Here is a 17,894-nt window from a genome sequence, read left to right on the forward strand (position 1 = left end):
CAGGATTCGAACCGTGACCTCCTGGTCCATAGGTCCATGCTCAACCACCGAGACACGCTTTCTGGGCCAGAGTTAGAGCGTTGTTTAAAGTTTTAAGCTCGAAAGGCCTACCTTTAAAAACTATCAGAGCTAAGCCTCTCGTTTTTGGCTCTTTGTTATTTTCACCATTTCTTCTTATGAAGATTATCAGTTTAATGAGGATGAAGGAAAGCAAGAGGCTTTGCCCTCTTCCATGCAAATGGCAAGTGGAGGAGAGAGAAGGTCAAGCATCTGAGGACGTCTAATGAACTTTATTTAGACAGTCTAAGTGTTAAAAATTAACGTTTCTGCTTTCTTCTTCCTATCACAATCTTTCTTCATCAGATGAGCCTTGAATATAAATTTTTGCCCAATTCTAACCATCTCTCAAAGTACTTCGATGATGAAAAGAATAGATTTTGTCATTTCAAAATGCAAGCAGAGTAACTGACCAGTGCTTAGGGTGACTCCTAAGACCAAAACATTAGTTTGTTATACTTAAGCTTTTAAAACTGTATTAATAATAATAATTTTAAAAATTAGTATTTACTATTCATAATAGCATAGCAAATTATTATAATAAATTTTCCTGCAGTTGATTCATGTGCACGTTACTTTTCTGGGAAGAAATGTAATAAGTGGGAAACCCACCTCACCTACACAAAGAAAAGAGAGCCACGAATTACAGATCCCCAGCCAGAAAGCAGTCCCTCCTGCCTCGGATGCACCTGCCATTCCCATGTTCTAGTGCTGCAGGGCAGACGGCTCCTGCCTGCACCCGCGCATGAGACAGAGGGCCTGCAGCCAAGGCTTCCTGCTGTGCCCTCACGTGACAGGCTCATATGGATAAATATCACGTCAGGGCACGCTATTTTTCATGACTTTTTTATTTTTAGTCACATTCAGGTGTCGGGGGAAATGAGAGCCTCCTATCACCGCTGTGTTTTTCAGGTGCTGGATTCTTTGTTCTATTTTTAAAGATGAGGTCATCTTAAAACATTTGTAGTGTTGACCATAACAGAATTTGGGTGTCGGCCTTTGAAATTTATTCATGTCAGTTTAAAGAATGGGGATGATCCGAGTTATATTGAAGGAATATAGCTATCTGTATGCATTTTTATTGCTAACTGAGCTCAAACTGATTTTACAGTCTCATTAAAAACCTTGTAGACATTTTAATGGCTGAATAATCCATCATATAGAGGTGCCAAAAGTACCCAATGTGATAATTTGGCTATTTAGAATGCTTACATTTTTATCTATTACTAATAAAAGTATGATACACACATTTTCCATACAGTTTTCACCTCATATCTGATTTCCCCAAGATTGTTTTACTAGAATGGTTTAGCAGACCATAGAGAAATAAATTTAAGGAAAATTTTATTAATGCAAACAAAAAGAGAGAATGCAGAAAATGGGTTGCATTATGGGCTGTAATGTAACTTTTATCCAAAATTGTATTTTCTTCTTGCAATTCTAATACTTAACCTGAAACCAAATATAGAGACTAGTGGTAAGCCCAGGTACTGAGGGTTGGTTATCTGGGTTGTAATTGTAATTCTGCCACTTACTCACTGGGACAAATAACTTGAACTCTTTATCCCTCAGTTTTCTCACCTGTGAAATGGTAATAATATTAGTCCCTGTCTCTTTGGGTTGTTGTGAGAATTAATTTATGTAAATCTCTTGAAAACATGCCTAGCACGGAGTAAATTTTCACTAAATGTTTATTTATAACAGCATCTAAGAGAATATTTCCTAATTTTATATTGTCAAAAGTTATTCTTTTGTTTCATTCCCACGGCATCGCAAATACTAGAATCGCTTAACTTCTCGATCAGACTATTCCATACCTGCAAGTACATGCATGGAATGCACTCTTTTTAAGATTTCTGGAATTGTTAGCATTTTAGTTGTACACATAAATTACACAGAGAGAGTGTGCCTAGATCTTTATCTCAAATGGCCAGTGCAGAATTATTCTGAGCAAAATGTTTCTCGTAGGTGGTTTGGGGCCTTTTATAGTTTTCACCCTCAAGTATCAAAGTTACCATGAAGAAATCGCTTAAAATAAGAAGCAAAGTGTGGTGTGAATAAGTGAATATCTCCAGTGGAAAGAGGGAGCTGGCCACCCAGTCAGAATCCTAAACTCGTGGCCATTTTCCTATGGCAGCCACACATTATGAGGTGGCTGCAGGTGGCCTTTCCCGACACACTCACTCGGTTCATCACAGTGAGGCTTTTGGCTATAGTTGGAGTCCCTGCCCATCGGAGCTTGAGCTTAGCTGAACCTCATGATGCATTAGTGACACTCGCCTACACAAGGCAGGCCTACGTGCCTTGCGTGACCCCTTTCTGCTAAAATTAATCTTGGCCCATAACATCTTAACATGCCAATGGCAAGAAAAGGAGGATGGAACTAAAAGAAAAGTGTAACAAGGGAGGAGTTGCCTCGATACAGGTTTCGTCTTTCCATTTCCTCTAAAGCAGGGTTTTTCAACTTTAGCTCTACTGACATTTTAGACCAAATAACTTCTTTTCCTGGTAGGCTGGCCTGTGCATTGTAGGATGTTTAGTCACATCCGTGGCCACCGCCCACTGGATTCCAATAGCACACTCCCTCACTCCTGTCATGACGATCAAAAATGTCTACACACAAAATTGGCTGCAAGTGAGAACCACTGCTGAAAGCCACACTGTAATAACAGGTTCCGTGTACCCTGGGGCGTGGCTGACTGGTGTCCTGCTCCTCCTCCTCAGAGAGTTCTGTGATGAAAGGGGCCTTGAGCACCACCTCAGAGTTCGCCACTAAGCGATATACTACCTGAAATGGACACCCAGAAGCATAGAAATAAAACTATCCCCTCTGCCTGCTTTATAAGGCCAAGGCTAAGATCACGCATTCCTAAAAAGCTCAGTTCCAGATACAGTAAAGTAAGTGATCTCTTCCTTTTTCTCAAAGTTAGCACATTTGTACTAAAATTAATTGCATCAGAAACACAGCAGGTTTTAAAATCACTGTTCATTTTCTGTATAGTAATGTCCATAGTGAAAGTGTATAGTCTTCAAGGTATATCTTCAAGAATATTTCATTAGTTACCTTTAAAAATGTACAATCCCTTAAAAATATATGTATATATTCCACATTTCTAGAAGTCTCAGAGTTTCTGAGCTACTCTTTTCTAACAAATTTCATAAATGCCAATATAAGCTTCATGTGATATTTTCAGGTTCTGTGCACAAAGCTCAATATATATTAATAATGAGTTTATATTGTAAAATTCATGGTTAATGACAGTCACCTCTATGTTATTTCTATAGAAATTAAGTTATCAGCTCTAGCCAGTTTGGCTCTGTGGATAGAGCGTTGGGCCATGGACTGAAAGGTCCGGGTTCGATTCCAGTCAAAGGTGCATACCAACTAATCAATGTGTCTCTCTCACGTCGATATTTCTCTCTCTCCCTCTCCTTTCCATTATCTCTAAAAATCAATGGAAAAATATCTTTGGGTGAGGATTAACAAAAAAAAAACAACAACAAAAGAAATTATCACAGAAATACCCTTAGATTGATGTAAATTGACATAATGGAATCAACTGCATATTACCTTTTTTACCTTAGAATAGTTTTCCTTTCCCTAGCTGGTTTGGCTCAATGGATAGATGTCGGCCTGTGGACTGAAGAGTCCCGGGTTCAATTCCAGTCAGGGCACATGCTCTGGTTGTGGGCTCTATCCCCAGTTGGGGATGGGGGACATGCAGGAGGCAGCCAATCAATGATTCTCTCACATCGATGTTTCTATCTCTTTCTCCCCTCTCCCTTCCTCTCTGAAATCAATAAAAATATATTTTTAAAAAAGAACAGTTTTCCTTTACATAAATTGTTGAATTAAATTTAGAACCCAGAAGTTTTCACTGAACCTAAAATGTCAAGTCCTTATTTTAACATGATGAAATGTAGCCAAACAACTGCTGTACTGTTTGTTTTAATATTGAAAAAACAGTCTGGAAGTGAATTTTTTAGCTAACTAGTTTGAAATTGTACTGCTTTTTCAGTGTTTTAATTAATTTTTCATGTCTAGTCTTATGAAAAATAATCACGGCAAAAGGAGTCCCTTTATAAACTACATAATAGCATATATTTGTACTTTTCACATTCTCTTGCTGTTTATATGAATATTTATTTTAGAAGTAATTTTGGCAAATATCTCTACGAATGATATAGTTTATAATTTCTAAAAGAAATGTTCTTGCTTTCCTTGGTTTTCATGAGTTATGAATGCCCTATAGAGCTATGCAACCCAACTATTAATTGGTAATCATCCGATTTGGGCAAATTTTACGTGACAACAATATTAATGAAAACTAGATTTTATTGCGTATTTGCTTTGTGTTAAATGTAACTCTTTGCTGAATTATTTTTTAAATAAATTTTAGAAAGGGAAGAAGGGAGAAAGGAGAGAAAGAGGCAGGGAGGAAGAAAGAGAGAAACATTGATGTGAGAGAGATACATTAATCGGTTGCCTCCATACGCCCCTGACTGGGATCACACCTGCAACCTAGGTATGTGCCCTGACCTGGAATCAACCCACAATCTTCTGGTGCACGGGTTGACGCTCCAACCAACTGAGTCACACCGGCCAGGGTGCTAAATTATTTTTATATATTATTTTTATGTAATCCTCCTAGTGATATGAATTTTATATACTTACATAAATTATCCCCATATTATCCTAGCCTCTTCGCCAGTAAGTGACTTGGGAATATCTTGTAATTGAAATGTGTGTTGTCTGACAATAAGTATTAGTGGGTTCAAAACATTGCTAGACTTTATGGTAAAAATGTTAAAAATAATAACACAGAGAAGAGGAAGAGGGGGAAAGGGATGGAAGAGGAGAAGTAGGAAGAGCATGAGGCTATAATCTCTGTCTCTAGGATCTGGTTGAGGTAAAATAATCTAGAAACATCAGGCATGGCCCTGACTGGTTTGGCTCAGTGGATAGAGCGTCGGCCTGCAGACTGAAACATCAGGCAGCATAATTATGAACTAAACTTAAGGTATCAGATGACATGTAATCAAGTGTGGATACTGCTACAGGAATTCGGAGTTGGGAAAGCTGGTTAGGACCTGACGTAGTTGGAGAAGCTTTTTGGGTAGTGGATTCTTATCTCGACTTCAAAGGAAGTTAGGGTTTGGTTTCATCTTACGCAGTTGATGAGTGGCCAGTGATGAACTGATGGCATTGCAGGTGGAAAAACCAGCATAAGAAAAGTTCTAGATATGAGAAAAAGTTTCCAGTGTAACAAGTAAAGTTGATCCAGGGGTTTGAAATGTTCCTGAAATTCTGACATGATTTATATATATATTTTAGGAAAGGTAGTTGTATTCACTCTCTTTACAGTTTAGAGTAAGAGAGCTTGAGGTTGGAGGGCGCATATAACTTCAGATATGAGAAGTCAGTACACCGGGTATTTGGTGCTTGTGTTGCCCGTGATTTCAAAAATATAAGAGTGCTAAAAGGGTTGTGTTTTTCTTATTTATTTTCTTAATCAAAAATTATTATATCATAATCTGCTTTACAAAGAGGATTCCAATAGAAATTATTAGCACACTGGTGTGTAGCTTGCTTGTTGATAGTAAATATTTCTAGACACCTTTCTAACATTGGCATTCTATCTTTTATTTTTCTGCCTCTATTTGTTACTTCTTTCACTCCAGGTTGCAGTCTGATATACTCTTTGAATCTTTCATTACATAGAGTGGTTATTCTTAGGACTGTAAGGCCTGAGGAAGATTTGCATCAGAATCCAGGAGAGAGGGGTCTGTTGGTTCAGAAGTTCCCCTTCACTGTGCCCTCTGCTATATAAGAATTTTTTAATGTATTTTTAATTCCATACCTAGGTTTATAAAATCCATATCTAGGTTGGAGTGTTAATACATGAGATTATTAATAAATTATAATAAATACTCTGCAGTAACTTAATTTGAAGGGTCTTTTTTTTTTAATTCCTCTCTCTCTCTCTCTCTCTCTCTCTCTCTCTCTCTCTCTCTCTCTCTCTCCCTCTCCCCCCACCCCTAATTTTATTTTCTAGATCCCAAAGTCCAAGAGTGAGGGATCTCTTCAGGTCTACAGGGTACCACAGCCCGAGCGATGTGATGGTGTTGCTCAGGTCAGCCTGCGGCTAAGTCGTAGAAAACCCGGCTGGGGTGACATGAATTCAGCAGAGGACACTAGTGGGGCCAAGTTGGTATCCAGGTTGGCATGTTTCTTTTACTTACATGTTACATTATTGCATTCTCTGCTCTGAGTATAGGTATGTTTGTATTTATCTAACACTGGGGTCAACAAGATGCAGATCAGTAAAATTATTTAAAATTGACTTGAAGTTTTGAGAATATTCTGACTAATAGTATTGATTACAATATTAAAACAAATTATGTAATCAACTGGACCATGCTAGGCTCACAGTTAAAAGGTGGAAGAGTTACTTTCAGGATGCCTTTTCATGGTATGGTCAGTGGCCATTATTATCTTTAGTTAAAGTGGACATCAGAGTTGTTACTAGAACCAACTCTCACTAACAAATTTTGAATATTGCCTTTTAACTATTACGTTGCACAAAGCAAACTTCTTTGGTATACTTAAAGCAAAAAGCATACAATTTAAAATAATTAAATAAAATGGAGTCTGAATCTTATTTACTCATAGCATAAAGAATTTTTTCTTTAAAAATTTTTTATTATAACTTAAAACCTATTCCTGAAATTTAAAAAATTTCATTATAAGACAGCTCTAAAGAATTAAAATATACTTAAGGCATTAAAATAGGTGAATGATATAGTCAAAGAGATTACCACTTTGTTGGTTTTTTAAAAATATATTTTTATTGATTTCAGAGGGGCAAGGGAAGGGAGAGATAGAAACATCAATGATGAGAGAGAATCATTGACCATTTGCCTCCTGCGTGCCCCACACTGGGGATCAAGCCCATAACCTGGGCATGTGCCCTGACTGGGAATCGAACCGTGACCTCCTGGTTCATAGATCAATGCTCAACCACTGAGCCACACCAGCCGGGTGAGATTCCCACTTTGGATTGCCTTATAGAGAGGTGGAGTTTTAGCTCAATATAAAAGAGGAAGATAATTTAACTTGGAAGAAAATGAAGATAAGGCTCTTATAGATGGTCTAGTTAGGAGGCACAGTGGGTGTATGGGAAATAGCTGGGAATAAGGCTGGGACAGTAGAGTGAGGCCAGGCCATCGAGGACCTTGAATGCCCATTGGAATTAGTTTTACATTCAGTCTTTCCTTCATTGAACAATGTTTAGCACTTAACCTCTGGTTCTAGGAAGTGCTTTAGGACAGGGGATGCAGCAGTGTACAAAGTCAACCAGACCTTAGTGTTTATGGCCCTAACATTCTATTCCATATGATTTTTTTTCCCCATATGAATTTTTGGAGAGTTTATTCTAGGTCTGTGAAATATTCTGTTGGTATCTTAATGGGGATTGCATTGAATCTATAGATTGCTTTGGGTAGTATGGACATTTTAATGATGTTGATTCTACCAATCCATGAACACGGTATATTCTTCCCATTTGTTTATGTCTTCCTCTCTTTTTTCAACGTCCTGTAGTTTTCCAAGTACAGGTCTTTTACCTCCTTAGTTAAGTTTATTCCTAGGTATCTTAAATTTTTTTTGTTGCACTGGTAAATGGGACTTTTTTTAAAAAAAATTTCTCTTTCTGTAAGTTCATTATTGGTGTATTTAAAAAAAGCCATAGATTTCTGGGTGTTAATTTTGTATCCTGCTACATTACTGAATTCATTTATTAGGTCTAGTAGTTTTTCGATGGAATCTTGGTCCTTACATTCTAGTGAGGGAGGCAATAGCAAGACACTTAGAAAAAATAGAAAAAGGCCCATGAAGAAGGTCATTTTAGCTTTAATATATGGGGGCATTGAGAAACTAAATCAGGTTCATGCAATAGACTGACTCAGCGCCAATTTTAGTTTGAGCAGGTAGGAAAGGCCTGAATTAAGATACAAAGGGGAAGGAGGAGAGAATCTGTGAAGATCAAAGAAAGAGCATTTCTACCCAAAAGAACTGAGGTAGGGAAACTTGGCTTCAACCTACAGGTCATAGGACACCACTGCGAAGTTGTTGTTGTTTTTTTTTTGGGGGGGGGGGGGAGGGAGGAGGGGCAAGATCCCTGATGGAAACCTCGGTGAGCTGGTAGATCAGGAAAAGTAATCTTGCAACCACGCGCAGAGCTGTTGGAAGAGCGAGAGTTTGGAGGTAGTTATCCTGTTGGTTCCTTCAACAGTTGTTCATCTTTGGTGAGATCTAGTTATGTAGTACTTGCTAGGTGCTGGCTGGGGATTCAGAGAATGAGAGACATAAATACTGCATTTAGGGAGACAGAGAACAAGGGAAGAAAGATTCATTAATTATCATTAAATACACATTTACGAAGTGCCTGTTGGGGTCTAGGCACTGGTGCTCTTCTTAAGAAGCTTCAACTATAGTTCACAGGGTCTGTGTGAGGACAGAGGAAGGGGACAGACCATGTGGGGAGATTAGGATCAGAGAAGGTTTCTGAAGGAGGAGGACTTTGAAGTAAGGCTAGGAGGGTAAGTAGAAGTTTACTGGGCAGGGAAATCAAGATAAGGGTGCCCCTGGAGAAAAAGAAACAAAGACACGTGCAAGGGCATGCAGGGCAGTGAGGACAACGTGCAGGAGAGCGGCAGGTTCAGCAGCGGATTCGGGATGTCTGAATTTAGAATGAAGGAGAAGCTAAGGGTGGTTTAAGAGACGAAGCAAAATAGGTCTGATCATGTACCCCTTATTAAGGAGTTTAGATTTTTTCTCTTGAAAATGATGGGGAGTGATTGCAGGAATGTAAGCAGGAGAATGATAGAGACAGAATTGTATTTTATAAAAGATCCTGTGGCAAACTATGCAGAAGGCAAAATCAAAGAGAAGAGTAAGAGGTGCTGGGAGAGCAGCAAAGAGGCCATGTGACAATCCAGTGCAAACGGAGAGCCTCGGGGAAAGCATTAGCGTCACTGAGAACAAGGACATGTGGACTCGTCTGTGTGCCTTTTGTGAGGGAGGGGAGGGAAGGGCTGCTGCTTAGAGGGGTGGGCTCCATCCAAAAAGAATTGGGGTCTTCTTTGTTTTGCTTCATTTGGGGTATTATAATATGTTAATGAATGAAATGTATGCACGTTTGTAAGCATAACAAGTTGAGTTTATGGAGAGATGGAAGCTGATGATACAGACCAGGAGATAATAGAACAGAATCCAGAGACCAGGTAGCGACCCCCTGAGTAAGGCAGGTGGGCACCTTGTGCACAGTGAGGTGTCTCCACATTGTAGCCTCTGTGAATGAGCAGGCTCCCGGTGTTGTGCAGTGAACCTTCGAGGGCCTAGCCTGTTCCTGAGAAAAGGGGCGTGATCAGTAGAGCTAGCCTGGGCAGTGGGGAACACTTGAGAAAATAATGAGGGCACAGGTACAAAACACTGGGCCTTCTTAACGTTTCCTTCTCTGATTTACGAACCAGGGTCAAGTGGCTGGCTAACCAGGGCTAGTGTAGATGTTATCTTCCCAGATTAGTTTGTCAGGAATTATGCTAAGAATGCCTGAAGTTAAATAATGAAAGAAAAATTCAAGTTTGTTGTTTGTATCAGTATTTTTATTCATCGAGTCAGAAAAAATAAACAAGTTTCCTGCTTCTAAAGGTAACAAGAAAAGAATGCCATGTTTAGAGAATGGATTTGTACTTCTGAGATAACAATCAAGTGAGATTATGGAGAGAAGGCCCAGCTAATGTTGCTCTAGCGGCTAGCCACACTTTATTCCTCTGGTTAGCATATCCCGGTTAAAACAGATGCTTCTCAGTACTTAGGAATTTCTTATATAATTTCCAAGTTTTTTTAAAGTACAGCCTTAAAGCACTGACTCCTTCACACTCAGCAGCCTTACAGGTTTAAATGGAACAACGTGATCCTTGTCAAAACCTGCCACCCGCCCACCCGCCACCAAGCAGACACGCCTTCAACTTCTTGTCTCTATTCCCATCTGTAGTATCCGTTCAGAGAGTCTCACTTTTTGTATACCTAGAATAGATTGTGAGACAAATTGTCAAAAGACAAGTGGAGATAATTAAATGTAACTGAAAATGTTTTAAATCCTTTATATATCTTTGAAGTAACAGAATAGCTATTAAGCCCTTCATTTCAAAAATGAGCATACAAAGGTGTTTTCATTTGCAGTTATTTTCTGGAACAAGTTATTGGTTAATTTATAAATTTTAAATAGATAAAAACACACACACAACTTTCTCTCAATCTTTTCTTTAGGGAAGCTGCCACTTTTCTCTTTAACAGTGTATTAGTTGCCCTATTCTTAAACACAAAGGCTGGCAGTGTGTGCTGTCTATTGTCCTGCCCCTGTTCTCTAATACAGTATTTAGTTTGGCTTACCAGCTTTTTTCAAGGAATTGTCAAGAAGCCTTTAGCTGGGCTTTTCCTAAAAAAACAACAAAACACAATTCAGCAAAATCTATTTTTGTTTGACCTATGATCATGTAAGTTTGATTGACTTTACAAAACAAAAAATAAAATTCTGTTTGTACTTATTAAAATTAGTATAACACATTTATATGGAACATTTTGGTTTTCAGCAGTTACCATATCAGTTAACAACAAACATAAAACCAAGAAAGAACCATTGGTACTGAGATTTCCGGAGTGATGAAATGTCCTATGATTTTTCAAAAACAGGTTAAAAGGTTGATTTCTAGGGCTTTTCGGAAGTGGTTTTTGGCTGTGTTTTTGATAACGTAGAATTTTTAGAGTTTAGACTTTGTTCAGTATTTTTCCCCAGATTGAATCACTTTGATTTTTTTTCTTCTTAGTTTCAATTCTTACTCATAGTTTCATTTCTTCCTGAGATGTAATAGAACTATGAGTTGTTATCAGCAAGTGCTTATTATTTTTCTGCTCTTCAGATAGTGGCAGTAAAAAAAAAAAAAGAAAAGCAGAGGAATAACACATTTTCAAATGTGATGTTTTGAGAGGCCAAAGAGGAGCTAAGTATCATTTATTGCTTATTGGCTAATTTATTTTTTTTTTAATTAAATCTTTATTGTTCAGATTATTACATTTGTTCCTTTTTTTCCCCCCCCATAACTCCGCTCCTCCCAGTTCCCGCCCCACCCTCCGCCCTCACTCCCCACCCACTGTCCTCATCCATAGGTGCACGATTTTTGTCCAGTCTCTTCCCACATCTCCCACACCCCTTTCCCCACCAAGAATAGTCAGTCCATTCCCTTTCTATGTCCCTGATTCTATTATAATCAACAGTTCATTCTGTTCATCAGATTATTTATTCACTTGATTCTTAGATTCACTTGTTGATAGATGCATATTTGTTGTTCATAATTTGTATCTTTACCTTTTTCTTCCTCTTCCTCTTCTTAAAGTATACCTTTCAGCATTTCATATAATCCTGGTTTGGTGGTGATGAACTCCTTTAGCTTTTCCTTATCTGTGAAGCTCTTTATCTGACCTTCAATTCTGAATGATAGCTTTGCTGGATAAAGTAATCTTGGTTGTAGGTTCTTGGTATTCATCACTTTGAATATTTCTTGCCACTCCCTTCTGGCCTGCAAAGTTTCTGTTGAGAAATCAGCTGACAGTCGTATGGGTATTCCCTTGTAGGTAACTGAGTTTCTTTCTCTTGCTGTTTTTAAGATTCTCTCTTTATCTTTTGCTCTTGGCATTTTAATGATGATGTGTCTTGGTGTGGTCCTCTTTGGATTCCTTTTGTTTGGGGTTCTCCGAGCTTCTTGGACCTGTAAGTCCATTTCTTTCACCAGGTGGGGGAAGTTTTCTGTCATTATTTCTTCAAATAGGTTTTCAATATCTTGCTCTCTCTCATCTTCTGGCACCCCTATAATTCTGATGTTGGTACGCTTGAAGCTGTCCCAGAGGCTCCTTACACTATCCTCGCATTTTTGGATTCTTTTTTCATTTTGCTTTTCCGGTTGGATGTTTTTTGCTTCCTCGCATTTCAAATCATTGACTTGATTCTTGCGCTCCTCTGGTCTGCTGTCGGGCGTCTGTATAATATTCGTTATTTCAGTCCGTGTGTGCTTAATTTCTAGTTGGTTCCCCAATATAAGATCGAGGGTCTTATTAGTTTTCGTGTAGATCTCATTAAGTTTATCGGCAGCTTCTAAACAGTTCTTGAGAGACCTTAAAAGTGTGGTTCTGAACTCTATTTCTTCCATTGACAATTTTGTCCTGTTTCTTTGTCTCCGCATTTTGTTATGCTTCCTTGGTGCACCCCCTAGTGGTCTTTGTTCACAGTCTTATAGATAAATCTTGATTGTTGTAGCTAATTCCAGGGAGGGTTTGACCTCCAGGCCAAGTGGCTATGAGAATCAGCTGTGTCAGCAGTGAGAGAACTTCTGTCCTCTAGGGAGGTGCTAATCTAGCCTTTGCCTGAGGCTATCCGGCAAATGCCTCTGTGCAGGGCTTGGGCGGGGTGGGGCGGGTCGCACAGGATCAACAGGGTGGGCCTGAGAGAGCAGTTATGGCGGCTCTCAGTCCTGTCCCCAGGGGCTCTGCCTCTCTGAGTCCCAGCACCCGCTGCAAAGCTGGGAGAGAAAGCTGCACTCGATCTGACCGAAGCCAGACAGTCCCGCTTCTCCTGTTTGAGTCTGGGTCCCTAAAGACTCGCCCGGATCTGGTGCTCAGAGTCTGCGACTCCCTCCCGATGAAAACAACAACCGCGCCCTCCGCCGCCAGCCCGCTCCGCGCACTCCGCACCTCAGAATTTGACTTCAGCACTGCGCCTCCTCTGAGTGTCCGTATGCGTTTCTCTTTCCTCCTAGTTGTAGGACTTCCACTCAGCCAGCGTTCCTGTGGTTCTGGGTGATGTCCCTTCCGTTTTTTGGTTTCACTTTTGAAGTAGTTGTTCAAAGCAGCAAACTCCGGCGTTAACCTATGCCGCCATCTTGGTTCTCCCTTATTGGCTAATTTATATCTTGAGACATTATTTGTTTAGATGAATAATTTTTTTCTATATTTCTGTAATTATCTAAAACTGGCATTGAAGACATAATTATATTAAAAATAATTTTTCTAATCTTCATAGAATCTCTTACAGTTAGAGTGGCTTCATGAGAAAAGCTTAAGGATAATGTCTTTTGATTTTGGTAGAGCTTAGTGGAATGATCTATTTTATACTGAATTCTGAACCAAAGACAGTACTTAGTGATATATTCATTCAGCAAAAGCATTAGCTAATCCATATATATCATCTAAAACTGACAACAGCAATTCAAAATACTGTTAAGAATTATTTTCTGTAATTAAGATGTGTGCTTACTAAAATTCACCAGAGGCTGAAAAGCATAAATTCTCATCATGCATGCCTACTTTAAAGGAATAAATGCTTGCTCTTCTCCAAGGTGTAAGTACCAGGTCAGAGGCTCTCACAGAAATGAGATTATTGCACAGGTGCATCCCATAAGCAAGGCTGGAACAGTCCAGTCCCTCTTGTTACACATGATATTCTTAGGTTTTTCCTTGTAAAAATACTGAGGAAGAAAATAATATAAAAACTATAGGTATTAACTAGTATCTTCGCAAACAGGCCATTTAAAATTTTTCCTTGAAGAGAAAGTTACATTTCATCCTAAATGAGTAAAAGGACAAGCTCTGTATTACGTGTAAAGTGCGACATGTTAAAATAATTTGAAACTTCAGAGGAGGCCATCTTATTTTCTGTTTCAACATGTGAAAAAGATCAATCATCATTCTTTTCCTGTTTTTAACACTATAACATAATACTGCTTTTAGAATTTCTAAATGTTAGAACTTAAAGAGAGAACAGAATATTCTTAGTTTTTTAGATGTTAAACAGTATTTATTGAAATGTTTAGTTTGAAAGGTAAATATTTCCTTCAATGTGTGATTTTCTTAAAGGCAAAGGAAAACCTCTAATTTGTTCTATAAAGTCAGATTAAAGATTCAAGAAACTATATATTGTATACAATTCCATTTATATGAAATGTCTAGAAAAGGCAAATTTATAGAAACATAAAGTAGAGTTGTGATAGGCTGGGGGTGGAAGGACAGAGATTAAGTGTAAATGTTCTGAGAGATCTTATTGGAGGCAGGAAAAATGTTCTGAAGCTGATTTATGGTGATAATTATACCACTTGGTAAAATTACTAAAAATCATCATACTGTACACTTGAAAAGTTGGATTTTATGATATGTAAAATACACCTTAATAATATTGTTTAAAAATATACCAAAAAAGTTGGGGTAAGGAGAAATGGATATGCTTTAGCAAGACAGTCGCTTGCAAATTGCTAAAGAACACCATTGTTATAAGTAAATGCTATCTGCAGAAAATGTTGTGTTTGTTACATTTTAAGAGAATTTGTTCCTTCTTTTCATTGAATGTCACAGAACATGGTGACAGAAATAAAGGTCAGGCCCTGAAGAAAGATGAGTCATAGGTGAGAGAAGAAGAGAGGGGAGAACTCTCTGTTTTGTCATCCTGGAAAGATCCAGGTTGTGGTTTACTGTTCTGTAATCTAAAGCTATTAAAGTGATCAGTATTTCAGAGAGTCACAGATACAGAAAAATCTCCAACAGTGTCACAAAAAAAAGTCGGAGGTCCATTATTCATAAGCGAAAAACTTACCCAGCATGTTTCTGTTTAGACCAAGGTAAGGTCATGGTCTCCTTTCCTACAGATAAGTGTCCTATAGACATACTAACAATGAAACTTTGTACTTGGCTCCTACATAAAAACATAAAGCAATTAAGAGTGATTAAAATGCTTTCACTTTCTGTAATAAGAATGAATAAATAGCTATAACTATGATAATTATTTACCTAAAATAATATGATGAAGAATATAGAGTTAAAATATCTTTGCTTATGTTGCAGAAGTGTTCTTAATTTCATAGATAATTGAGGGGAACTACAATAAGTCACTTTGCTGTGTGCACTAGAAACAAATCTTTCCCTGGAAGAGCATGTTCTGCCTGAGAGAGTTGTTCTATAAGTGCTTTCTTGTCCATTTTTTTCATTTTTTAGTATTTTTGAATTACATAGGGAATACATGCTTCTTAGAAAAATTTAAAGCATTCCTGATACGACTGAAGTTCCACTTGAGTCTCTTGCTCTACATTCTAATTCCTTCCTCTCTCCTCTAGCGGGGTAACTATTATTGTAGGTTTGGTTATATATTCTTCTGGACTTCTTTCAGTGTATTTACATAAGAATATATTTTGTAAACTTTTTTACTTTTAAAGAACAATTTTCATCATCGTTAATGTGTTATGGTGCTTCGTGTATTCTTGAAAATTTCCCGTTTCCTGTATTGTGTCTTCCTATTGTGGTGTTCCTTTCCTTTCCCCTCCAAATTCAGTGACCTCCACGTCTCCTTCCTTGGCCATTGCCTCCCTCTGTCAGCTGTCCCTTCCACGGCTAATCTAGTTTCAGAATGATGATTTTCAAATCACTGTCTCAGTGAAATCCCCTGAACTCACTTCTGAGTTTCTGGTTCCTGTGAGTCATCTCTACTTTAGCCTTTGCCATAAAGTCACTGTGCCCAAACACAACTCATTTTCTCAATCTTTCCCTCTCAACTTGGCTAAGTTTCATTCTGTCAACCACTAGACTCAAACTTTTTAGATAATCAGTTACTAAATCGTGTCAGTATTTCCTTTTCAGTATTTCCAACATCCCCATCTCCTCCCCCACCCCCATCAATGATCTCAACCTCAATTTAGGCCTCCATCACCTTGTGATTAGATATCTGCTACACTTTATGCACTCTACTAACCTACTGGATTCATTTTCTTCACACAAGTTGGCTCTGTATCTTCACACAAGTTGGGACCAAGATATAGGACCAACTTTAACTCTTAACTCTAGAAATAAACCCATGCATATATAGTCAACTAATCTTTGACAGGGACACCAAGAATACACAGTGGAGAAAGGATAGTCTCTTCAATAAATGGTGGAAAAACTGGCTATCCACATGCAAAACAATGAAACTGGACCCTTATCATACTCAAAAATTAGCTCAAAATGGATTAAAGACCTACATGTAAGACCTGAAGCTGTACCACACCTAGAGGAAAATGTTTGGGAAAAGCTCCTCGACATTGGTCTTGGCAATGATTTTTTTGATCTAACACTAAATCACTGGCAACAAAAACAAAAATCAACAAGTGGGGAGGGATTACAAGGTTCTTTGCAGCAGAAGAAACCATCAGCAAATTGAAAAGGCAGTTTATGGAATGGGAGAAAATATTTGCAATCTATATACCTGATAACTGTTGGATATTGTGTATATGTGTATGTTGTGATATTGTGTATATGTATATATTTCTTGTATATAGAATCATATGTAATATGATGTATACATACACACAACCATATGGATGGACCTGGTGGACATTATGCTAAGTGAAATAAACCTTACACAGAAAGACAAATACCATATGATCTTATATGTGGTATCTAAAAATGTTGAACTTATGAAAGCAGAGTGGTTGCCAGGGATAGTGGGGTCAGGGGAAAAGGGGGGTATTGGTCAAAGGGTGCAAATTTTCAGTTATAAGATGAATAACTTCTGGGGTTCCAATATATAACGTGATGACTATAGGTAACAATACTGCATTTTATACTTGAAATTTGCTAAGAGAATAGATCTTAATGTTCTCACCACAGAAAAACAAGATTGTAACTATGTGAGGTGATGAATGTGTTAATTTGCCTGATTGTGGTAATCACTTCACAGTATAAACATAGATCAAATCATATATACAATTTGTATTTGTCTGTTTGTCAATTATATCTCAATAATGCTAGAAAAATTATAATAATTTCACATGTAACATTTTTTTTGTCTGTATCATAGTTTTGTCAGATAGCCCTGTGAAAAAAATTTCAGATCTGAAAAGTAACCTTGCATAAAGAAACCATGATTCTGAAAAGGTTATTCATTTCACAAATAGTTATTGAGTTATATGAATTATTCAAGATTGCATATTTAGTTAACAGGCTAAGATTAATATATGCCTTTCTGCTTATTTTACAGTTATTCCTGCTTGTCTTCTACCTTGAGTTACTTCATCCTTTTGTATGTTTATACTAGAGGCCCGATGCACAAAATTCATACAAAGGGCTGGGCCTTCGCAGCCCCAGCTGCCACCACCCTCTCCTGGGCAATCAATGCAGGGCAGCCCTGGCTGTCATGTGGCCTCATCCCCTGCCCACTGGTTGTTCCAGAAGGTTGTTCCGGAAGGTCATTCCATGGTCCGGTCTAATTAGCATATTAGCTCTTTATTATATAGGATTTCTCTGTGACTTCCTAAAAAAAAGAGGGCCTGTATGTTGTTTTTTGTTGTTTTTTCTAATTTTTGTTTATTTTTGAATCCACAGTAATACTTAGGAGGCCTATACTTTGCTGCTGTTGCCATAGTCATTATTGTTGTGTATTATTAGTTGTGCTAAATTTGGGTTTAAAGTCCATTATATTTGTCTAGCTGACCTAGATCTCTCAGAGGTTGAAGTCTAATTCTAAAGAGAGAGAGGTCACTTCATTGTCCCACTTATGCCTTGATTGGTTGAGTTTTGTATGTGCCCTGACCAGAGATTGAACCCGCAACCTTGGTGTTATCAGGATGACTTCTAACCAGATGAGCTACCTGGCCAGGCCTTAAAATATTTAAATTTTATGTATCACTTTTCTCTCTGTGGTCCTTGGAAAGTGCTCATCTAAGTAAACCCTGTGCTGTTCACCCTTTGAGGTGCCCCAGAA

General features: G+C 38.2%; 1 protein-coding gene and 1 long non-coding RNA gene across 5 annotated transcripts in view; one reads left to right on the forward strand and one right to left on the reverse strand.

The window, feature by feature from the left end:
- The window catches only part of FAM13A (family with sequence similarity 13 member A), a 282,952-nt gene that overhangs the window by 137,407 nt on the left and 127,651 nt on the right, over positions 1-17,894 (forward strand). For all 4 annotated transcript variants that reach the window (XM_059665523.1, XM_059665511.1, XM_059665518.1 and 1 more), the window contains one exon: positions 6,114-6,277. In XM_059665523.1, the coding sequence (XP_059521506.1) occupies positions 6,114-6,277 (164 nt within the window). The remainder of the gene's footprint in view (positions 1-6,113; positions 6,278-17,894) is intronic.
- Positions 10,055-14,800, reverse strand: LOC132216395 (uncharacterized). Its single transcript, XR_009448746.1, has 3 exons — positions 14,757-14,800; positions 10,514-10,559; positions 10,055-10,147 (listed from the first exon to the last, which is right to left on the reverse strand). It is a non-coding gene; the product is annotated as an uncharacterized LOC132216395 (long non-coding RNA).

The sequence above is a fragment of the Myotis daubentonii genome, chromosome 1 (genome assembly GCF_963259705.1).
Source record: "Myotis daubentonii chromosome 1, mMyoDau2.1, whole genome shotgun sequence".
NCBI lineage: Eukaryota > Metazoa > Chordata > Mammalia > Chiroptera > Vespertilionidae > Myotis > Myotis daubentonii.